This window comes from Papaver somniferum, unplaced genomic scaffold (genome assembly GCF_003573695.1).
Source record: "Papaver somniferum cultivar HN1 unplaced genomic scaffold, ASM357369v1 unplaced-scaffold_10, whole genome shotgun sequence".
NCBI classification, from domain to species: Eukaryota; Viridiplantae; Streptophyta; class Magnoliopsida; order Ranunculales; family Papaveraceae; genus Papaver; species Papaver somniferum.
In genome coordinates, this window is record NW_020618825.1 from 8,313,017 (window position 1) to 8,338,668 (window position 25,652).

At 35.4% G+C, this 25,652-nt stretch overlaps 1 protein-coding gene and 1 long non-coding RNA gene across 6 annotated transcripts; one reads left to right on the top strand and one right to left on the bottom strand.

Moving 5' to 3' along the window:
* Positions 1 to 2,182: 2,182 nt before the first annotated feature.
* Positions 2,183 to 6,309, bottom strand: LOC113326123. 5 transcript variants are annotated; one of them, XM_026573917.1, is made up of 11 exons: positions 5,992 to 6,309; positions 5,730 to 5,878; positions 5,498 to 5,557; positions 5,257 to 5,394; positions 5,036 to 5,146; positions 4,061 to 4,152; positions 3,707 to 3,957; positions 3,348 to 3,557; positions 3,114 to 3,206; positions 2,938 to 3,039; positions 2,183 to 2,834 (listed from the first exon to the last, which is right to left on the bottom strand). In XM_026573917.1, exons 4-11 carry the CDS (start codon positions 5,343 to 5,345, stop codon positions 2,421 to 2,423), a joined length of 1,362 nt encoding a protein of 453 aa, XP_026429702.1. In that variant the 5' UTR covers positions 5,346 to 5,394; positions 5,498 to 5,557; positions 5,730 to 5,878; positions 5,992 to 6,309; the 3' UTR covers positions 2,183 to 2,420. The 5 variants fall into 5 exon arrangements, with proteins under 5 accessions (XP_026429702.1, XP_026429701.1, XP_026429699.1 ...); XM_026573916.1 differs by having other exon boundaries at positions 5,257 to 5,412; XM_026573914.1 differs by lacking the exon at positions 5,730 to 5,878 and having other exon boundaries at positions 5,257 to 5,412.
* A 3,052-nt stretch (positions 6,310 to 9,361) lies between these two features.
* Positions 9,362 to 12,922, top strand: LOC113326714. Its single transcript, XR_003348494.1, has 5 exons — positions 9,362 to 9,388; positions 9,996 to 10,053; positions 11,301 to 11,389; positions 12,351 to 12,441; positions 12,647 to 12,922. It is a non-coding gene; the product is annotated as an uncharacterized LOC113326714 (long non-coding RNA).
* Positions 12,923 to 25,652: the final 12,730 nt, after the last annotated feature.

Sequence of the window (25,652 nt, forward strand, 5' to 3'; positions counted from 1 at the left end):
TTTATTATCAAAAAGGTGATGCAAAACAGTGATAAAAACACAAAACACTAGTATCATGACTGTACATATATTTAATGTGCTTTTAGACTTGATTATTTGTTAAGTCAGGTTGATTGTTCGTTAATTATGGAAAAGTATTAAATATTTTTATGATGGTATGGAGGAATAATCTTCCCATGTTCCTTAACAATTCAATATAGAAAGTAGAAACATACATTATCTTATTTCTCTTGGTTATCGAATGATTGTTGTTCCGACGTTCCCTTGCCTCCTCTTTCTGGCGGCGCATGTTATGGGAAAATGTTCGTGATATATCAACAAAGCTATTACGTAATTAGGTTACATAGTCCGCAAATAACTACGCTACTTTTATACATTTGTTAGATGCATAATAGTCTTCAACAACAGATCGCTAGCAACCACATCTTACACTAATTCGGGCATATTAGATATATTTTGATGATGGTATGGAGGAATAATCTTCCCGTGTTCCTTAACAATTCAATATAGAAAGTAAAAACATACATTATCTTATTTCTCTTGGTTATCGAATGATTGTTGTTCCGACGTTCCCCGCCTCCTCTTTCTGGCGGCGTGTGTTATGGGAAAATGTTCATGATATATCAGTAAAACTATTACGTAATAAAGTTACATAGTCCGTAATTAACTACGCTACTTTTATACATTTGTTACATGCATAATAGTCCTCATAAATTGTGCATTCGTTCAGGGGAAGGATCCGTTAACATGGTTATTCTATCATAATTTTAAAATTTCGATGTCATTTTTCTTATAACTACATGGATATATGAATTTGAAGTTTAATTTTTAGATATATGTTCCCCATATAAAGATTAATAGTTCGTGGATACCAAATCTCACCATATATTGTTTTTACTTTCAACCATTAGGTTTCGGAAACCGACTTTCAAAAAGGTAAATGGCGGCGTTATACATTCAGGTTGTGCTCATTTTTCTTAGAATGTAGAGCTTTGTGAAAAAAAATATATATATTAGTTTCAAATACATTATTTCTTGGGTTTTAAATAAAAATGTTTGCATGAAACACTACAACAAAACATGGTTTTTTCAATGAAAAATATCGTCACAAATATTTGATTTTATGTCACAAATATATTTTTCTGACGTTTTTTTGCTGTCGGGCAGTGCGTTATAACAACAGGTGTTGCAAATAATCCAACCGACGCTTAAAGCGTCACTTATGTCGAAGGTTTTTTTCAGTAGTTTTTTGTGTCACACAAAATGTTTCTTCGTCACAAATAGCTTATGCGTCACAAATACCGTTTTTTTCATTTGTACTGAAAAATTCTTTATGTGACATTCGTGTATGTAACAAAAAGTTTGTATTTATAACGGTTGAAGATGTCACAAACGATCCTTATTTTCAACGCATTAATAAGTAGAAACTTGGCGCATACGCGGCGGATACACCCGTCGGTAATAAATATTATGTATAACGGTTGAAGATGTCACAAACGATCCTTATTTTCGACGTATTAATGCGTATAAAATTGGCGCATACGCGGCGGATACACCCGTCGGTAATAAATCTTATGTATAACGGTTGAAGATGTCAAAAACGATCCTTATTTTCGACGCATTAATGCGTATAAAATTGGCGCATACGCGGCGGGTACACCCGTCGGTAATAAATCTTATGTATAACGGTTGAAGATGTCACAAATGATCCTTATTTTCAACGCATTGATGCGTTATAAAATTGGCGCATAAGCTACGGGTACACCCGTCGGTAATAAATCTTATGTATGATGGTTGAAGAGGTCACAAACGACCCTTATTTTCAACGCATTAATGCGTTATAAAATTGGCGCATAAGCTACGGGTACACCCATCGCTAATATATGTTATTTTCAATACGTAAAACATCGTGAATAATAATTATATGCTACGTATTATTATGTCGAATAAGAATTATATTTTCCACGCGTAATTTTTGTAGATACAAACATAATATGGGCCACTTTTATAATCGTGGAACATATATACACATTTGCAACGCGTTTGTTGATGTTAGAGTGGGAAGTAGTTTTCATATTTTTCATAACTACTCAGAAATTGTCGATGTTAGAGTGGTAAGTAGTTCTCATATTTTTCATAACTACTCAGAAATTGTAATTCATGAAAGTTAGACTACTGAATCTTTTCGAAAAGAAGCAAATCATTAATAGAAAAGATCTACATTGTTCATTAAATGACACCACTAATTAAGAAACTTAACATTCTAAACTGAAGAAAAGAAACGATACCACTACAAATTTCAAAAGAGAAACATAAAGCTAATTCTAAAGTGAAGAAAAAACGATACCACTTGTTGAAACATAAAGCTAAAAAAAGAAACAGAGATGCAGATCTCAACTGTTGGTCCCTCGACAATCATCTCAAGAGGTGGTTTGACGGTTCTCAGGAGTACTTTGACTGTTCTCAGGAGTGCTTTGACTGTTCTCAGGAGTGCTTTGACTGTTCTCAGGAGTGCTTTGACGGTTTCCCTGCATTTCAAGCAACATTCTTCTTATATCCATTGTGTCAGTTACCAGCCCCTGTATTGTGCGATTTTGATCATCAACTATTTCTTCAAGTTCCTTATTTCTCTTCTCTGCGTCATCTACCCTCCTAAGAGCTTCACCTAACTCCGCATTATATTCGATGCTAGACGAGCTAGGTTTTTCATACCCATGACCAAGACCCTTGACATATCCGGATCTTACACCTAGCACTTCCTCACATATTTGAGCATCGGTCAAGGGTGTTGAACCTTCAGGTGTAGGCGCATCTCGGAGTTCAAGCATTTTACCCTACACAGTAATTAACAATAAATAGCAGAACATATGCTAAAACTAAATAATAACTCTCAACAAAAAACTTAAAAGAAAATCACAACGAAAATCCTTAGATTACATAGTTTTCCTCCGCTGTATGACACGTCCAAACATCATTTTTGCAGTGGGTTAACTTGTAGAATTCAATTTGTTCAACAACTTCACCTGTTTCTGGATCACACTGCATGTTTCCCCATAAAAAAAATTAGATACAGTATTAACCATAAACTTGTATAACAGAGACAGCACAATTACCATTTCCTCTCTATAGCGGGCAAAAGGTTTTGACCCTGTACAATGAATGGTTGTATTCGCTTGTCGACTTTTTTTACCTTGAGTGCTACTTGTCTGCACTCAAATCCAAAGAAGACAGTTCAATGAAGATTGATGCTACATAGATATCATAAATACGACTACTACTGAAGTCTACCAATGTGACTACCACAAATAAATCTTATAAATACAATAAGGATCGAACACCAATATTACCTGAAACTCATCAGACTCAAACCAAGTGCAAAGTTTCTCCCAATCCTCCTGCTTAACCTGATGATGCGGGTTTTCCCGTTCTGTTCCATCTTGTTTGTACTGCAGGTAGTGTTTGTGAAGTGTGCATCTGAACTGTCTGTACTCATTTGCTAGCATTGTGTTGACCGCCTTCTGAATGCGTACTACATGTAGATCAATAGTGAATTTTTCCTAAGTTCACAATCACCAAAAAAATTTCTGTTAGCACCAGCAACAAAGAAACTACGCAAAGAGAGTTCTAATTAACAAAGCCGTAGTCTGTGCAAGAAGAACATAACAGTAGGGACACTAAAATGATTCAAAAATAAGTATATGATTACCAATATGAGATCATGAAATTTCTTCAGATCTGATTTTCCAATTGACTTCCATTTGGGGCGAGTCGACCACGGTGCAAACTTTTTGACGATGATTCCTATTTCAGTTTGGAATTCAGTGTCCCAATCCCCAGTTGGAATCTTATTACCTGGTTTGATCGTTATTGTAGGCTTTTCTTTCTTTTTCCTTATGTGATCATTAAGCTTTGCATTAAGAGCATCCCCTCTTCCTCCTTTGTTAATCTTTGGCAGATCTATTTGTCAAGAGATATGGGAGTTAGATAATACTGCGTCTGCCGAAAATCAACATAATAATTCCAAGAAAATAATTTGTAGGTATGTGATTAACTCAATTACCAGTGCGTGACAACTGAGAGGCTGCGTGTGATGTGCGAGGGGGTCTAACTCCACCTGGTGCCATTATCCCTTGATTAAAATTGGCAGTACTCCTGATAATGAAACACAAAAAGTAGATGATCAACAAACTGAAAGGAAAATAAACCAAAAACATCAAGGTTAACAGGAAAGAACAGTAGACACTCAAAAACCAAATTAATAAAAGAACCAAAAATAACAAAAAAGAAAACCAGAGACTAAAATGCAAAAATTGAAAAAAAAAATTTAAAGAGAAACTTTGATAAATCACCACAAGGTTTTTTTTCCTCAAGTTTTCAGCACAAAAAACTCTCCCACATACGAGTTTTGAGTCACTGATCACAAACCCAAAACAGATCTCTGTTTTGGTAGGAGAGATTAGGGATACTGAGTTAGGATAAGAGATTGGAGATACTCATTTGCACTTGCAATAATTAAGATGAAGAGAAATAATTGAAGATCAAAATCAAAGGTTAAGACGGTTACCTCTTTCAAGTTCAGATTTAGGGTTTTGTACTTGAGTGTTTTTTGTTATACATGAAAAGAGGTTTTGTTTCAGTATAAAAGGGAAACGTGATCAGTTATCCGAAGATAATGGCCACAATCTAGAACAAACGAAAATTTTGGCGGACTTTTTGAAATATCATGAAAATTTTGGCGGAATATATTTTTTCTTTTGGCGGACTAGTAAAAGACTTTTTCCACGATTAAAAAGATTTTATGCCTAATATTCAGTAAGTAAAAATAAAAACATTAAATTCAATTTATATATATTTCCAATATATTGCCAGTATGTACAATCTAAATATAGTTAAATATTAAGTGCACATCTAACGAAGTGCAGTAGGAGGGCACCTGTTTGACTTAAAAATTCATCTCATCTTTACTAGTAATTAGTACTTTTAGGGGAAAAAAATCAACATAATACTTTTCAGAACATGAAAACGAGTACCTGACCTTTTGGACATCTTGGGACTACGGTTGGATGGGGGTTTTGCCTGCTTCCCTTTACCATTTAGTTTACCTGAAACTATCGTCTGTTCTCGTCTTAACCCTTCAACAATAGTTCTAGTTGCAATATCATAAACACAAAATAAAAACTTTTCAGAAAAAAAAAATAAACAATGGTCAATGGCAAAAATGAAGCAAAAAACTGAATAAAACAAACATTTTTCTACCTTGTAAGTAACGATTCCAGAGAGTAAAGTATTTGCATCAGTAAGAAGCACTGCATCAACTCTTCCAGCAACAATCCTTCGGCAAGCATCAGAAACAGTCGTTCCTTCAGCTATAGTTAATGCTTTCGATAATCCGTCCTTTTTCCACCAACAGACCTTATTCATCAAAACATAAATCCAATAAAAACACAATAAATGAATCATTGAAATAGCATTTTAGGGATTGAATCAACAAACGTACGATTGATGAGGCGGAGAAGATGGTTTTGTAGAGTTCCCATTGATGCCGTTGCTAATCCATCTGCCGAGAACAAGAAAAGAAGAGAATAAGCCACTAATTGGACGTGATGATTTTATCTTCTATTCCTTGCCGAAGGGATTGGACGTTACACAACACATAATCCCCCAATGCAATAGCAACAAATCGCCCATCTGAATATGACCTAAAATTCAAATTTCAACGCAACACTCACCACATGTAGAACATTACCAGATTATCAGTTTAGATACAAATTTTGATTGAATACAATAAAAGAAAAATCCCCACAAGCGAATTTTGATTGAATACAAATTTGAATTGACTAAAATCTGATTGGATTTTGATAGTTAACTACATCCTAACCTGCAAGATATCAAAATTTAATCAATTTAAATACAAATAAAAGAAAAATACAACTACCGAACAGCTTCAATTCAATCAAAATAAAGCGAAACAATAATAATTCAAAAACTTACCTGTCGAAGAGAAACAGAGAGAAACCTTGAAATAGGGAAATTAGACGATTGAGAAAGAAGTAATGTGTTAAGAGGGTAAAGAATCTTTCGATGAAGTGAGTTAATGGGAGCGAGACCAGCTGAATCGTCTTCTTCGGAATCTGATCTGTTGGTGATTTTATTAGATCTAGTAATTTGTTTTTGTTGATTAGAGCAACAGAGAAGTCTTGCTAATTTTTTTCGTTGGCGATGCATCTCTCACTTTCTCTACTTCTCGATCTCTCGGACTTCCATTGTTTTTCTCTCTGGACTAAACATTACACCGAGCATATGGAAGTGAAGAAGCGGACACGTATACCGGTTAGGACATAGGTGTCGTTAATAACAAGGATTATTCTTGCTCTCCTCTTATACGTGGCCCGTCTCCAATGCTACACGTAGCAATAGTATCTTTGGTGTTGTCCGAGAGAAAAACATTTGTCGGGCTCAATGTTTTAGAGGTTGTACAAGTACTTAATGCACAACTTGTGCTATGGGCTCAACGTTTTAGAGGTCGTACAAGTACCTAATGCATAACTAGGGCTGCACAACGGGTAGGGTGGGTGGGATCGCCACCCTACCCGTTTACTAGCGGTTAAGAAAATCTTTACCCGCCACCATATCCGTCAAATAATGGTTAGGATAGGATACGGTTAAAAAACTGGCGGGTAGGGTAGGGTTGGCGGATATGAGTAGGGTATGTGCACCCCTAGGTAGGGTGGATAGGATATGGCCTATACCCGCCACCCTACCCGTTTACTGACGGTTAAGAAAATCTTTACCCACCACCCTACCCGCTAAATAGTGGATAGGGTAGGATACGGTTACAAAATTGACGGGTAGGATAGGGTTGGCGGATATGGGTAGGGTATGTGCACCCCTATGCATAACTTAGAACTGGTTTTTGGGCACCACTAAATTTTTTTTGGACCATTGTTTCTTTTTGGGAAAGATATTTCAAATATTTATTGAAATATTATGCCATGAGTCCATTCACTATGTCAGAGCCAAATTTCACTTAACGATTCATTTGTGTCCATCAAAGTCGTGCGTCCATGTGTCCTTAATTTTCGAATGTCATTCATGCATATGTTATCCTCCATGTCCAGACCCCACACAACGATATTCGTGTCCGTTCGTCCATGTGTCCACTCAATGATTCATCCATGACCATCAAATCCAAACGCCACTCAACGATATTCGTGTCCGTCCGTCCATATGTCTATTTACTATGTCAGAGCCAAAAGGTTTGAATTTCTAATTTCTTTAATTTTACACGAAATCATTCAAATTTGATGTAATTTTTTTCTTAATCCAACAATTTCACCAGAAACATACAATCTCACTAAGTAATTGCCATCTGTAGGTATATTCCCTGATCATTTCGTTGTAAGTAATTGCTAATAAGAAGATCTTGTCCATCCTGGCGTTTACAACCTTGTTGTACATGTATGTTCCTAAGAATTTCTCAGTGAGATGGTTGTAGGAATCGATGGAGTTGGGCGGTAGGTTGTCGAACCAAGATAGTGCTCATCCTTTTAGGCTTGAAGGAAAATATCTGCAGAGGACTGCATCGTTCTGATCCCATCGGGCTAAAATGCGATTATAGTATCGAAGATGAGCTGCAGGGTCGCTGGATCCGTCCTAACATTCGAACGCTGGAATGAGACACTTTTGAGGGATAAGCGCTTTGGCAAAGTGGTGAGTCAGCGGAGTGGTGTTAGCTTCTCTCATCACTTACTCTAGTCTGCCCCCCTTGTCTAGCTTTCGACTGCTTGATTTCAGCCATCATCTCTGCACGAAGGTCCTCCATTGCCCGCTGGTGATCTTCTTTTATTGTGGATCGTCCTGATCTTTGGTTTCACTATCGATATAATCTGAATCTTCGGGGACATAGTCTGGATCGGATGATCTATTTCCTCTGGCAGGTCTTCGGTCTAATGGTTCCGGATTGTTGGCGTTTGTCACGATGATTCTTCGGTCATGTTTGGGATCTGATGCCTTTGAATTTTCTTCGTCGTGTTGGCGCGCCACTACTGTGCTTTGGGCGAGCCTATCCTTGAGCTCCTGGTTTTCTCGAGCCAGCAATGCCACTGCATCTACGTACACCTTCTGATTCTTCTTTAACTCTTCGATCTCTGCCATCAATTGGGTGGTATGGTTCGATCCTTGATTTGGGGTTCCGGTTCGCACTTGCCCTCCAATTTCCATTGTGTGACCTTCGTCCACTGTATGGATTAGAGGGGGGAGCGGATCGGTCGTAACTATTGGCAGATCCACGCGCGCGGGCGCTAGCTGGTTTACTATCAGCAAAGGTTGAGTAACTGGCAAAGTTTGGTTTTGGTCGTTCGTTAGTGGCATTCCGAAGGCCGGTTTGTGCATCGTTGATTCTGCAAACCCTTCCTGTTGTTCATGAGTTCGGGCAGCTGTCATCGTCTTTGCTGCATCGGCTTTGGCTGCTACATCGGCTTTGGCTGTTGCAGCTTTGAGGACCGTTGTTGCTACGGCGTTGGCATCCAATGGTGAGGTGATCTCCGTGGCATCTGGTTTCTGATTGGCCGCCTTCGATTTCTCGCCTTTTTGCTTGTTGCGAGTCACAACTGGGGTAGTCCTTGGTGTTTCTTTCGACGAGGCTTTAGTTTTGCCCACCTCCTTCGTTTTCTCCATCTTTATCTTTCTAAAAAAATAAGAAGTAGTAATAAACAAGGATCCTTGGCCTTGTGTGATCGTGCCATGTCCTCTAAAATATTATGCCTGATTTAGAAAAGAAATTTATTTATCCTCTCTATATGCTTTGTCTTGAAAATATTTTCTTTCTTCGACTTGTCATTTATGTATCTATTTTAGAATCTCCATCAATTTAGATTTGTATCTTACGTAGATTGTGAAGATCTTATATGAAAATATTATTCCCGACCTAGCACTAAAAAACACAAAATAATATTTATCCAAACAAATGGGAGGGAAGTTTTTCGCTAAAACAGAATTAGATTATGTTTGGAGGTAAAAAAATTCACCTAAATATAGTTATTAAAATATCTCACGAAAACAAGGTAAAAAAAAGAAAGAAATCGTGTCACACTACCACCCGTAAATCAAAATACCCCACCCGGTGAAGAAAAGAAATCATGTCACAAGATTGTCGGCAAAATATCCGACCTCTATCTCATATTCTCAACACGCGTCTCTGAAGCTATCAGGGGTAAAAAGTGAACCTATTTTTTCTCTTCCTTCTTCTTCTTCTCCCAAGACCAAGACTTCCCACATCAAACTCAGAACAAATCACCAAATCTAGCAGAAGAAGTGGAAAGCTCATTCAACTGGATTTTTATAGAAACCCTTTTTACCTGCATCTCCATCTAAAGAGGAATTACAACAGGTAAATTGGATTTTGTTAGATGTATCATAACTCTGATCTATTTTCTAATTTCATACTCTGCGTGTTTGATTTTAGAAAGGAAAGAGGACTAGTCTGAATCATCAACCCAGTTTCATGCTTTTGATCTTTGTACTATGAAATCAAATCCTAGTTCCCAAATAAATTAGATTTTGTGAAACTTAACATGCATGTTAACTGATTGATGAAATTGCTCAAAGGAATTTAGTTTTCAATTGCTAAAACTCATGATTAAAGAGAATACGTTTTGCTCTTGGACTCTCATGATGAATGAGAAAATTAGGGTTCAATTCTAATCATCCAAAAAGAGACAAACATGAGTCAAACACTAAATCAAATTATAAGAGATGTCTGTATTCGGAGAGAGCAATCTGAACAAGATGAAAGAATGAAAGATTATGGTAACAAAATTTTCTTCTCAAACAATTACATGTGCATCTTTTTTTTTTTTTTAAGTCTGGATTGGTTGATTACCTGTGGCTTAAGGTTAAGTGTCTGATTGGTTGCCTAATGTTAAAATAAAACAAAGATTTGGAACACTTTTGCTTTTAGTGGAGTAGGTTAACCATATATTTTCCTAGTTTTTCAGGTGAATCTAGCGTAGTTGAAGACGAAGTTGGAAAAGGAGAATATCACGTTTGGCTCGAGTAAGTGTTTCCAGGCTAATCTGTTTGAGGCAAATATATTGCTAGAAAATGTTGTCTCTTTTTGTTTTTTCCGCGTGTGCAACTTCCTGAAGCAATGTTGCAGATGCTATGTTCTTATATACACTTGTACCGTATTTTCTGAATCAATTTAATTTCTACCAAATCTTGAGACAATTGTTGTTAATAGGATCTGATATTCTTAGTTGAGATGATTGAAAGGTTATTTGTGTTTCTGTAGACAGAAAACTAGTGGTTGCAATGCTACTTTTACAATCAGTTTGTATAAAACTAGTTGTTGTGGCGGGATTGTGTGATTTATGTTGCCGAAGAGTGTCATATTGGTGCAGGATACAACCCTGAAAGCTGAAATCATCATGGTTTATGTTGTAACCTATAGAAGGACTAGGTTTGATATTGATCATAAGTTTTCCTCGGTCTTTATACTTCTTCTTTGATTAGTTCGATTAGTATTAATCGTGCCCTTTTCATTAACGTTTGTGCTTCCTGCCACTGATGGGGAAGACTAATTTCTATAGGAAGGAAGTGGAGGTTGATTTGCTCAATGATTATAACTTAGTCTAGTCTGAGCACAGCAAGTTTTAGCTTCTTTGTCAAAAGAATGATAGACAGATGTTTGATAAAATGCTTAAATGATAGGTTTTTCTGTCAGTTCTGCTTGACAACAGTTTTGACCCTCTTAGAAATAATACTAGCTTAAGGTCAGTTCTGCAATTGCGGTGATACTCTATGTAGGGTTTTTTGCTGGGTTTTTTTGTACTTCAGGCCACTATATTTGCTTCAGAACAAGAGCAGAACAATTAGGGAGCTTTTAAGGAAGATTAAAGATCTCTTTACTTGGAGATGATGATCTTCTGGTTTTGTTGGGACATTTGGTTTTTATTTCGTTAATTATGCTTACTAGTACTTGATTTGGATATAAGCTTCGGTCTTTTGTTGTTATATATAGTGAAAGATCACTGTTTAACTTGGTACCTGATTCTTAATCAATCAAAGACATACGCAGCCGAACGTATAATTAAGATCGAAAGTTCAAAGAAATAGTTTATTTTATTACATTAGGTGGATCAGGATATCAATGTGACTATGTTTTGCAGTGTCATGTACTGCGCTAAGGCACAATATTCCTGGGAGTTTCGCTAGATTACTGTTTAATTTATTCAAATTTTGATTGATTCATTATACCTTACTTTTGATCTGGTGTATGACAATTGCACAATGTGTCGCAGGTTGAACACTATACATTCTCCGTTGCCTAAATAAAGATATCAGATTGCGAAGGAGAACCATTTAATTTTGAAGCTGAATCATTAGTCTGGTAATGCCATCGGAAACCATCTATTTCTTTTCTTATTTTCTCATCGGTCTGATTCAATGAAACTTGTTGTAATATCTATTAAGCTTATATGGCTTTTGGATGCATATCATTGAACAACAACCAATCGTCCATGTTTATTAACTTGCTTTTTTTGTTCTTGTGGATGCCGAATCTCGTCTATGCCACTACAATTGAGAACACCTTATGCAGTAGCTAGGACAGTAAAAACTAATGATATGAGCATGATCCAAGAGTAAAACAGTACTGTTTGCTGGTAGTCACATACCCACTGTTTAACTCATCTAAAGTTGTTTTTATTATTGTGATAAGCGGCCTAGCAGCGACTTAGTGTTTATGGTTTCAACTTGATATACACTCTGAGTCTAATTTCCTTTGGTTGGATGCAAGGAAAATTTTCAGACACGTATGGTGGTAATTTTTAAATTTCCTTTGGTTGGAATGCTAATTTTACAATCATTTTGCTTAAAACTAGTGGATGCTACGGGATTGTGTGATTTATATTGTCGAAGAGTGACATATAAGTGCAGGATTCAACAAAGAAAGTAGATTATTGGGTTAAAGCTCTGCTTTCTGTCAGGCAGGGTCGTATTTAAAGAAAAATCAAAATAAAACCTTGTCGTTTGCAGGTGTTTACAATAAACTCCCTGTTCAAGGGCTTAGATTTTGTTAGAGGATCACATTCCTTACTTTCACCAGATCTGTATTCTGACTTGGTTGTATGAATTTAGCGCTTGTGTATGTGCTTAAAATGTTAAAATGTTATTACTTTAGGTGGATAAAGATATGAATGTGACTATTTTTTGGAAGTGTCTAAGGTCATGTACTACGCTAAGGCACAATCTTCCTGGGAGTTTGGATTATTTTTTAATTTTATTCAAAATTTGTTTCATTATACCTTAATTGTTATTTGGGTGTATAATGATTGCTTAATGTGTCGCAGGATGAAAATATACATTGTCTGGTGCCCTAAATAAAGATATCAGATAGTGAAGGAGAGCCATTTACTTTTGAAGTTGAACCATTAGAATCTGGTAATGCTGTTGTCAACCATCTATGATCTTTTATTATTTTCTCATGGATCTGGTTCAATAAACTTGTTGTAATGTGTTAAGCTTATTTGAAAAATTCAATGCATATCATTCAATAACAACCAATTTGCTGGCAGCATACACTGTTCTTATTTTCCATTCTTTTTTCTTGTATTGGAGTGCTGAGTCTAATTAGTTTGTTGTTCAGGAACTGCTACAATATGGATAAGAGTTGGATGCAAGGAAAATCTAGGTTGCATCCTGCATATAAAAGAGGTCTTAATGAATTTATCAAGATTGTTCGCGATCACACAGATAGCATGGGAAGGACTCGTTGCCCTTGTGCCAGATGCAAAAATGGTCATTTGGAGCCCATCCAGGTGGTTGAAGATCACTTGCAAGATTTTGGAATACACAAGGATTATACACTATGGATACACCATGGAGAAGATTATGAAATTGTCTCTGATGATGACGATGTTGATGAGGAAGAAACACAAGGTTATACAAATAATGGGGTTAGTGAACTTCTTGAAGATGTGTGTGCCAGAGCAAACAACAATGAATGTTCAGGTACACAAGACAGTTGTGAAAACATAGATATGTTTGACAGTCTCTTGAAGGATGCCTGCGAGCCTTTGTATCCTAATTGCAAGAATTTTTCGAAGTTAGAGTTTGTTATGAGGTTGATGCATATCAAGATAATGAATCACATGAATAACAAGTCATTCCAGATGATCCTTGATTTAATTAAAGCAGCATTGCCTGAAGGTGAGACACTTCCAAACACCTATTACGAGGCTAAGAAACTATTGAGGAACCTTGGACTTGGTTATACAGTAATTCATGCATGCAGATACGACTGTGCACTTTTCTGGAAGGAAAATGAGAATCTTGAAAACTGTCCCAAGTGTAATGAGCCGAGGTATAAAGTTGTCGAGGGAAAAGGAAAGAAGATACCTCAGAAAGTACTGCGTTATTTTCCACTCAAGCCAAGGCTACAGAGATTGTTCATGTCAAGGATGACTGCTAAAGATATGAAATATTGGAAAAAGATACATAAAAGGGAGAAAAATGTGTTTAGGCATCCAGCAGATTCTAAAATTTGGCAAGATCTCGATGAGAATCACAAGTGGTTTGCCAGAGATTCACGTAATGTCCGACTTGGCATTGCAAGCGATGGGTTTATTCCATCTAATGACCTCAATGGAAAACCACATAGTATTTGGCCTGTAATTGTTGTTCCGTATAATTTGCCACCTTGGAGATGCATGAGAGAGCCCTTCATATTTTTGACTCTACTAATACCAGGCCTAACAGTCCCGGAAATGATATCGACGTTTATCTAAGGCCACTGATAGATGAATTAAAAGAGTTATGGGAAATTGGTGTGAAGACTTTTGATGCAGATTCAAAGGAATTATTTCAGCTTCATGCTGCGTTGTTATGGACGATCAATGATTTTCCTGCATATGGGAACTTGTCTGGATGGAGTACTCATGGGTATCTAGCTTGCGCAGTTTGTAATAAAGATACGCGTTCAATGTGGTTGAAGAGTGGACGGAAGATATGTTACATGGGTCATCGTCGTTTTTTGCCTCGAACTCATGCTTGGAGAGACAGGGACAAACATTTATTTGGGAAAAGCCGAAAGGGTCAAAGCCGAAGGAGTTGTCTGGAGATGATGTGTTATTACAGCTAGAATTCATCGAGAAACAAGATTTTGGGAAGGCACCGAACACCAAAAAGAGAAAACGTTATGATTTTGAGTTAAATTGGACAAAAAGAGTATTTTTTTCGAATTGCCATATTGGAAGACTAATAAGTTGCGTCACAATGTTGATGTTATGCATGTGGAGAAAAATATTTGTGATAGTGTTGTAGGAACGCTGATGGACATAGAGAAGAAAACTAAAGATACGATAAGATCTAGAGCAGACCTGGAAAGATTGGGTTTGAAGAAGGAGCTGCATCTAACTAAGAGAGGTAACAAGTTAATCAAGCCACCTGCATCTTATACTTTATCGGTTCCAGAGAGAAAAATATTATGCGAGTGGTTGAAGTCGGTGAAGTTTCCTGACGGCTATGCCTCAAACATTGCTCGGTGTGTAAAGGAAAAAGATGGTAAGGTATCCGGAATGAAGAGCCATGATTGTCATGTATTTCTACAACGGATTCTTCCTGTTGCACTGCGTGGTTTCCTGCCGAAAAATATATCTAGTGCATTAGTTGAGCTTGGTGTTTTCTTTAAGGAATTGTGTTCGAAGACACTAAGACTGGAAGTACTAGAGAAAATGGAAAAGGATGTTTCCGTACTACTATGCAAGTTGGAGCAGATTTTTCCACCAGCATTTTTTGATATTATGGTTCACTTGATAGTTCACTTACCACATGAAGCTATCCTTGGTGGACCCGTGCAATATCGTTGGATGTACCCAATTGAAAGGTAATTACTATCACAATTGCTCTCATTTTTTGAGGTTATACTACTTTGCTCAAGTATACAGATGATGTTCATGTTTCTGAATACGCTGATGCCACCTATTATAAACATCTACATCCGTAGCTTGTCTTTTTGAATTCAGTTGATTGGTGATCTGTCTGTAAATGTCATTTTCTTACAAGTTATCAGATACAAAATCCAGAGATGGATATATTTTGCGAAGTGATCAAACAGAGTGGTGATAACGCTATCTACCCATACTGGATAATTTTCCAAATCCTATTACTTTTGCTAAACTTGACGTGTCTTGCTTTTGATCATAATACAAGTAACTTTGAATACATTGAATCTCTCTATTATATTGTCTTTCATTGAATCAATGTCTGATCTTGAAATAGGTATTTACGCACACTAAAGCAATATGTACGAAACAAGGCACGACCTGAAGGTTCCATTGCCGAGGCATACATCAACAACGAATGTCTTACTTTTTCTCTATGTATCTACATGGAATTGAAACACGTTTCAACCGGGAAGATCGAAATGACGATGGTGGCTCTGGAGAACCAATTAAGGAGCTGAGTGTTTTCTCAAATGATGCTCGACCTCTTGGAGCTGCTAAAAAATGTTGGACTTGAAAGATACCGCCAAAGCTAGATTTTGTGTTTTGAACAATACTAAAGAGCTGTTACCATACATTGAGTAAGTGTATATACTTTAGAATGAAGTTATTATAATGCTTATGCATAATTAAAAGAATGACATTTTTGTATATTATGCATATGCAGACAACATATGGAAGAACTAGAAAAGGAAGACCCTCGGAATGTGGATATGAGACATGAAAAATATTTTTCTAAATGGTTTGAAGAACGGGTAAGTTCTAAATCAGATTATTTTATATACCTAGACGTTATTGTTGTTTTTATCGTCATTCGAAGCCGTCATTAGTAGCGTAAGTAGCATACTGTTGTAAAAAGATGCAAGTCTAAAACTTAGTATATTCATGTGTATAGATGTGTTAGTTGGATGAGTAGTATTTTAGGTAATTTGAGAATGTCTACTCTTTTTTGACTCTTTTTTATCTCGATTAACTGTGTATATTTAGATGAAACAAGTAATTTTTGAATCGTTGGTGATAATGAAGAGAATGAGATATGTGTAGCCAAGATATATAAACATAATCCGAAAATAAAATGATGACCAGCTAGTACCTAGATGTGTCGCCAATTTTTTTTTATTGTACATTATTAACTGCCAATTTTTTCATTTAATGTCTGGACTTTAAAGAGTATCTCCTAAATTCTTATTAAAAATTGAGTGTCATTATGCTGTATAGTTCTTGTGGACTAGTATTAATGTTTTATCATTCTGTAGGTGAATCGTTTACGAGAAGAGAATACTCCTAATGTTTCAGATGAAATGTATTCACTAGCAGTTGGCCCTGATTCATGCGTAGTGCGATATAGTGGGTGTATCACTAATGCAATACGATTTCATACAAGGGATCGGGAAGTAAACTTGCGAACACAGAATAGTGGTGTTGTAGTAAAGGGGGAGCACCAGTCTAATGTTGCTGATTTTTATGGTGTGTTAATAGATGTATTAGAGCTAAGTTACCTGTATGGAAATAAAGTTTTTCTTTTCAGATGTGATTGGTGGGACACCGACAAGAGAAGGAAAAATATTGTCACCGATAGACACTTCACTAGTCTTAACTTCTCTCAGACATGGTACAAAGACGATCCTTTTGTTCTTGCTGACCAAGTGCAACAAGTTTTCTACCTTAAAGACCTTAAACTACGCGGAAAATGGTATGTTGTACAGCATGTAATGCCTCGGAATGTTTATGATGTCTTAGAGAAAGAGGTTGGGCCAGAATCAAACAATGACGAGGCATATCAGCAAGATGAACACTTCACAACAGAAAACATAGTCCAAGATAATTCTGGAAATGCATCAAGTTGCAATGAGGAAGTTACTAATTCAAGTTGGAAGAGAAATGATGTCGCCGCCGAAGAAGTTGATATAGATATTGTTATTGCTGATCTTGAAGGTTCCGAGGACTATATTGAAGAAGAAGAACTTGAAGGAGAAGGTGGTGTTTTGAGTGAATATGATAGTGAAGATGAAGGTATTATATCAAGTGGTGAGAGTGATATTGATTAAAAAATTGTGTTTCTCAACCACTTTTTTTCTTTTTTGGTTTTTGTGTGTGTGTTGTAGACCTCTTTTTTCCTTTCTTTTTGCAAAGGACCTTGGTTGCTAGTTGTTTGGATATGTTGACCTGTTATTTGAATGAAAATTGTCATTTTGAACTATAATAGTAAATAAATTATTGAAGATACTAGAAACGAACAAAAAACAGAGTATGAAAGGAGATGCACCACACAACTAATTTTACATTAAGAAAATATTTTCCATTCTAGCGGTCATAGAAAAATTGTGCACATTAATAAGCATTGTTAAAATTGTACAACACTAATAAGCATCGTAGTGGATACAAAATTTGAAAGAAAAACTCAAATCATATAAATTCGAATGAGCTAAGAAGTTGTAGTTATAACATGAAAAACTACAAACTATTTCTATTTACGACATATGAAAACGTTTAAAATAAAAATCATTTATTATGCATTATATACGTCAAGGACAACCGTTGTATTTACAACATTTTATATTATCGACAATGTAAAAAGGTATTTCTAATAGATACATGCGCGCAAAAAAGTCATTATCGTGACATTATTTTTGAGTGGCAAATAAAGGATTTTACCAACATCATAAAATGTTAGTAATACATGAGCTTACTTGCAACGGATGAGAGTGCTAGGAAAAATATATTATTCTCAACGACTACACAATGTCGTGAATAATTGGATATTTGTGACAGATTTTGGTGTTAACAATATACATGATTATTTGTAACATTTCTGAAATGTCGATTATAGAAAATAATAGTAATTTTAAATTAAAAATTAAAATATAATAATTTTCCCACACTTAAAAACGTTGCGAAAAATCATATTAATTTTATTTATTTTTTATTTTAAAAATAAATATTTGCGATAGAATAGCAGATGTAGAAAGTAACCTATTCTGACATTTCTGGGGATTTAGCTAACACAATATTTTTGTTACACTAAAACTGTCACGCATAATTAATATTTATGACGTTTTCAATGATGTTGCAAACATAATGTCACAAATACGTCTGTTTGTTGTAGTGAAATAATCATATCAACAATTTCTCCATGTTTTGATCAGGTTGACAGTTTAGAATATTCGGTATTTTTGCATGCATTTCTTGTATTACAGACCTAGATTGTGAAAGGTGATATATTTATTTTATAGATTTTTTATATTGGTAATTTATTCAACCCAATAGGATTATTAACTGCAATCATTCGGCGTATTGTATATACGAATAAAATTCAAACGTAAGTTATTTGTTTTTTCATGTATCCCTAATTTTAATTGGTTTAAAAAAAATCATGTCTTCAGAGAAAAGACAATGTAGAAGTATATAGAGTTTACATAATTTTGGTATTGTGGGTGATAATACTTATTTTTATTTATATGTCTAAATTTTAAGAATAATTGTTCTTCTGCTGATAACTGGGCTGGGTTAGTACCTCACTAACATAATTTTATGCAACAAAGTAAATCAGCAAAACCTCTTTTTTTTTTAGTTTCCACTGTTTATTGATGCACGCGTATTTTTTTGTTCTTCTGAGTTTACATTGTTTGTTAAGACACACAATTCTCTTGTAAATCACTAAAACATCTTCAAGCATTCTCATGGATTTTTAAAATACCCTTCGATATCAGATGGTCTAAATTTAAAAAAACAATCACAGGACACTAAGATCTTATTTCATTCGGCACACTAACAACCTTAGCCTAAGTTCATAAAAAACCTAACCAAGTAACTACGTTTGGATGAGATATTCCGAGAAGTCATTGGGATACTACTAAAGTAGGTAACACGCAAGGCTCCCAATAACTCAAGATTTGGTCATCATAACAAATTATTAGAAAATAATAAGTCACTAGTGCAATTTTTTCTTTAATCTCTCGGAAGCAATCTCAAAAAAAGGTGAGTATGAAATTTTGAGACAAAAACTTCAACAATTTCACGGGCACTTAACCTATAATCATAGTGTAATTCTGCACTGTATTAATCAGCCAGCGACGGGCTTGAAGACATATTGATTGACATGAATCTGAGGTTGACTCATGGTCTTAATAGATTTTTCCTTCTTAGTTCTAATATAGATTCGCTAGCAAACCTATCATCAGCCTAGGCCTGCTAACTGCGGTGCCAATTTATATAAATTTCTGACTAATTGAAGTGTTGACCAACCTTCTACACATAAATTTCCTACACAAAATAATGTTGAAAGACCTGTCAATACTCAACTTGAGATCCAACACCAAGGCGTGGCCTTTAATGTTTACAAATACGCAAAACATTACCTCCAAGTGAGTGAGAGAACGCAACCCAAAAATCATACAATGAGAGAGAGTTGAGACCGATATGATTACCAATTTACCACGTATCACAACGATGCAATTGGCTAGCACCTTATAGGAACTATGTTATCCTCTCCTATAATTAATCTTATTTACATCAAAGTGAAGAGGGTTCATATAAGTTACTAACCAACTGCATAAACTGAATCATACTACGATTAATTACGCGGGAGCCACTCCTTGTTCTTTTGAGTAACTGATGCAACTGGATGTTAACTGATAGAACCACCATCACTTCTCTTAGAAAAAAAAAGCTATTATTCATCAAAGAGAAGACAATTCGCATAGGTTACTGACCAATTCAAAAAATTAAATTTAACTGTTTCCAGAAAGCACAGACTGACAGATTCAAAAAATTAAATTTAACTGTTTCTAGAAAGCACAGACTGACAGATTCAAAAAATTAAGTTTAACTGTTTCCAAAAAATATGATATTTGCATGAAAAACACCATTAGGGTCAAAAATGGAAAATGGAGGCTAAACAGCAGAGTCAAAAACAGGTGGAGGACCTCCTCTTCTGTACTGTAAATATAAATGACAATTAAATGGTATTGCAACACCAAGAAATATGTTTCATATCCAAATTATCTGAGTGAAGGAATTACCAAGAACGTCAGCAACGTTGTGTCGATATAAGTGTCTCATCTGCACTGTAATGCCAGTTCCTATTTGTGTCACTTCTGGAAGCAAATAATGACCCTATGTGTACACACACTGTTAAGTTTCAGCTTGCAAGGTGCCTAACTGGAGGTCCTTCCTCGTCTTACAGAAAAGTTCAACAAATGTGTCAGAAAATTAGTATGCTAATTGGGGTGTATGCGAGTATCCTTGGTCAAACTTGTTCGAATGAGCTAAAAACCACCTCCAATGAATTTTATATCTAATTATGTTGTATGTACTAACCAAACCTGTCCAAGAAACACAAATAAAAAAAGAACTTTGTTTCATAAATCAACCCCTAGTATAAAAGTGAATTTTTATTATTTTATATTTTCAAGATAACCAAGCAAGTGCCACTACATGGCTCGCATCTCATAGACATGAGCAAGATGGCTAGATATTTAACCTACGAATTTATTAATTGAAAAAATGTACAATGTTGAGCTCCAAGTCAAGTAACCAAACCCCAATTATGGTATCCATAACCTTGTTGTGGTTTTCTAGACATATTATGGCTTCTTGAAGGCAATGTCAACAGATTTCCTGATGTGATAACATCGCCAATGGGATAATGAAATTAATAATGTGGATGCATGTTAGGTTGTGTATTGCTTACCTCTTCATCAGCTTCTTTTTTTTTTTCCAGTTTTCGAACATCATCTTTATAGCAAATTTAGCAATTTGGTATTATGGTACGCAACTATTGATATTGACTATTGCAGACTTATCACAAAAATTAACCATGAAATGGCAAAGTTCACTATAATGCAAGGTTTGAGGTTTTCGAAAGTATTCATGCGCTTTCCTATAATCTTCACCTTTTTGAAATCCAGACTTCTGGAACCAAGTGCAAGGGTGAACTCCAGGAAAAAAATGTCCCAAATAGGTTTCAACCACAGTCATTAAAAGACGACCACTTGCATTGAAAAAAATCGAGGAAAAGGGAACTCCTAACCTATTGCAGAGCAACAAATAAATAGCTGATCAAACCAATCTCTTTCCCTTATAGTATGTGTTATGTCCGTGATAACTTCCTCATTTCTGTACCTAAATATCTGAGTAACCTCCTCATTGTCGTACGTTCTGATAGGAGCCTTATTCCCCTTGAGAACAGTTGAGCATCACTTGGATATTTCAGTAGCTTGGATAGACCTGCACTAAGGTAACCTACAAATAAGAAAACAGAATTTCAGTACAATTTTCTGACTTGTATTTTACCTTGCTGACTTGCCACAATGTGCAAAATAGGGAACTGGGTTCTAGAGGTATTTACCCAAGAATAGAAATAGAGAACTAAGTTCCATAATTTTTGGAGATTTTATCATTTATCCTTTTTCTTCACGCTCCGCATCTCAAAGATCTGATTCCAAACAGTATAAAAAGTAGACTCCCAGCACTTAATTCGTGTAAAACTTGAGTGCTAAAAGTACACAGGTTGGTGAATCAAATGCAAAATCATGTAATGAGAGAATTAGGTGTATGTAAGAAGCTAATATCAGAGAATTTGTGATCACTAGTGATTAGTGACATACAAAGCTAAAAGAAGGTTTCCCTCATCTATAAAAGATGTAATGTACTTATTAATACTGGTGGTGGCATGAATGCGTAGTGCATTATTCATCTGGTATAACATAATTCAATCATCAATGTTAATTTTATGTCCATATTTGTTACTTTTTTACTACTTGTAAGTTAGGGTAAAGGATGCAATACAAAAATGATTACTATAGAGGACTGAATCTGGTGTGAATTGAACACACAACCTTCTAACTTGATGTCAGACGCACTATCATTGTGCCACATATTCAAATTCATTGATGCATCGTTTTGAATCATGAAACTTTGTTCTAAAAGAAATTAAACATGCTAAAATAAAAAAATTCAAAGGAAAATCTAGCAAACAAAACAAAATCTTTGACACATGGATTACAATGAACAAAAGAAGAATAAATTTGTACCAAAATTTCCATTTTGAACCATGAAAATTTTGTTCTAAAAGAAATTAAACATGCCAAAATAAAAAATTCAAAGAAAAATCTAGCAAACAAAACGAAATCTTTAACACATGGATTACAATGAACAAAAGAAGAATAAATTTGTACCAAAATTTCCAGGTTACGCTATTATAATCCTAAAATTCTAAGTTCGATTGTTAGAGTAAAGTAACATATACAGAACCAATGAAACCCAAATTACATTGCTCACAAGTAAGTAGTATTACACCATTAAACATAATTGTCAAAACATGTTAACCTAAATCTTCAGTACAGAGCCTAAGATTGAGATTCATACCGTTTATTAACTGGGAACCAATTTCTATCTCTTTATAGCAATGCAAATTACCTCAAAAAATGAATCAATCGGATGAGACACCCATGGTCCAAATCAGCCTCTTCACCTACAAAATCAACACAATAATTAATCATTAACAAATACATTGAAAGTTGAAAACAATCAAATATGATATCGTAAAGAAATATTTGTGCATGGTTGTATGCATATGTATACGAACTCGGTACCGCAAGCCTGCTTCAGTAATGAAACACTGAGAAATTTAACATTACTGAAATTTCCTGACCGTCTAAGTCAAAACTCCATCCGGATTACCTTAAACCAAAGAGACGTGTGAGATTCAGTAAATCCAATACTACATTGCATTTACCTACCAATAGATCAGTAAACATTAGCTTGACAGTATATGTCTACAATTACCCACCAATTGAAATTTTCGGCAAAAACAGAATTTGTATAGAAAAATGAACCAAAATTACAGAAATTATCTACAGTTCTGAAATTGTCTATAGAATTATGGACCTTCCAACAGTTCAGAAATTTTCTTCTTATTATCGAGCATCAAAATGTCAAGAAGGCTATGGTTATTTCAATCGATGGCGACATACATACATGGCTACCTACTGACAAAGAGTACACATGGTAATGGTACCTTTCTTTTATGTCATGCACCTCATGAATGGCAAGGTTTAAGATGACCTTGGTGGCATCGTGGAGGACAAAAAGTACTTGCCTGATCAAACTTACCGGATGAAATAACATAAGTTGCTAAGCTAGGGGATTCAAGTTTAGTACACCGAAAAAGTAGGTGGGATAATTTACCTTGATATTTTCTGACAACGCGAAGCAAGGGATCGAATTTCCAGATTAGGTTGTTTAGTACCACCCAATGTAGTTCATCACACTGATGAAGACATGAATGTTATTTTCTCAAGCCAGTGCAAAAAATATTGTATACTGAATAATAATAACATACTTATGTATGTTAACCAAATCAACAGACCCCAATTTATTTATGTCCAACGGTTAAAATAATTTAGAAAATGTAAGAATGTTTGATTTTAGAGATGCTCTGAAAAGAGAGAGCACGCGTTGATATAAATTAGTGTAAGTTTATATTAACCCAATTCAAAGTCGTAGCGTAACTGTGATGTCACAGGTGATAAAATTTATTTTTTCTCAAAAAATACTTCTCAATACCAGATCGCAATGAGCTGACAATAAAATTTTTGTTTTTACCAGACCCATTCTTAAGGCAAGGAGGGATGGTGTACTAACATTAGGGAAATAGCATTGAGTACAGTCTCCATGTCTTAGAAGTTATGCAATTCGAACATAACTGAAATAGCATTGAGGACAGTCTTCATGTCTTAGAAGTTATGCAATTGAATGCTAACCCTTTCGTAATTAGAATCTTACCTTTGATGTCTCTTTTAATATACGTTATGATGGTGATAAATCTGAAGAACGTCTGCAACACATGAGATAAATTTTTTTTTCAAAAACGTTGTAATTCAAAGGCCACTGTAATTGTCAGAAAAAGCAAGAATTTTGATTACCTGATGGTGCAACAATCACCAGAACCTTATTGTGGATTTCAGGTACATAAATTTTTCTCCCCAAACCCGTGTACTTATCATGGCAAACTAAATCAGAGAAAAAAGGAAAAAAACAAAATAACTTAATCAGATGAAGCCCTAGGTTTCAATTATGAAATTATTACAAAACGTACCTCTATCCACAGCTCTGCTCCTAGATCAAAATTCATAATAAATATTCAAAATTCATGACAAAATTCCCATATTTGAATCCTCAACAACTCGGAAATAATTTGAAAGCAGAAGTCAAAATACTTGATCTTCATCGACAACAACTACATCAACATGCAGATAAGATGATATGATTGAATTCCTTCTAGAATCTGGGTACGTTTAGTTTCATGGAGTTTCATATTGAGGCAAGGTTGAAGAGAAAAGAGGATAGAAAATAAAGGGCTAGGTAAGATAACCAACACAATGTTGGTTTTCTTTAAAACAACATTAGGGCTAGGGGAAATTGAATAACTATTTTGGGTTTTCTTTAAAACAAAAAATCAAAAAACAAAGTTTAGGTTCTTTTTGCTGTATTGGAAATTGAAAAACAGAAGAAAATTGAATAATTTTTGTAATCATCGAAAAAAAAGGTTTATTTGCAGTTCCAAATCCAAAACACAACCTGTTAATTTGTGTGAAATTTATTCATTCGACTCCTTTGATCATCCGCAAACAACGACAGCACTCACTTCTCTGGTTTCTCTGCTCAAGTCTAAAGAAACTCAGTGTTTTGATTTTAATAATGAGATCACGAAGATTTTGAGAGTTTCTTCTCGGCCTCTAATCTGAAGTGACAATCGACGGTCCCAATTTACTCCTTTTGACCCACATTCCCATCCCGTACCGATATTGAAATTTTCCTAGCCATCCAAGTCAAACGAAATCCGAACGATCCCGACTTCGAGATGGCCCTTTTCGGTGAATCCTATCCACTTTTTGACTCTTTGATCAAGGAGAGAAACACCACCTTTTTTTATAACAATGATGGTTCGGTTGGGTATGGTTTTTGGCATAACCGAAATGGAAGTACTCAGTTTTCACATATTAAGAACCAAATGAAAACATTAAGTTTATCCGGTTTCACTCGGTTCGGTTAAAAACCAAACGTTTTTTGGTTATTTATAAATAACCTTTTACTTTGGTCAGTTTCTCGTATCGGACAGGTTAAATTTTCAACAAAACAACTCACCAGAACGAAACTGACAAAATTGAACCTGCTATAAACATATAAAGACGTGAAACATGTACTAATACTAATACAAAGTAGATATCATCTGATTCAGACATAGTTAAAACAAAAACTTCGACCAATTGTGAGTAGATATGGTTCCATGGAACGTCACTGGCCTGGAAATACCCACTTTTCTGATCATACTTGACGAAGAATGGCATCAATGCTTCACTAGACTCTTCAAGACAGTTGCAGGCAGCAGAATGGATCTGAGACAAGTTACAACACCATTGGTTACATACACGGAAGTTACCTATTTTTCTTGATGAAGTAAGTTTAATATAAAGTTATCATTATCAACTTTGTAAATATTAAGAGAAGTTTTGTAGAGCTTATTAAAATGGCCTTATTTCTTCACAAAGACCAGAGACACAAAGTACTAGTACTAGGGGTGTGCAACGGACGGACGGTTGCGGATTAGGATCACCCACAACCAAACCGTCAAAGTTGCGGATTTGA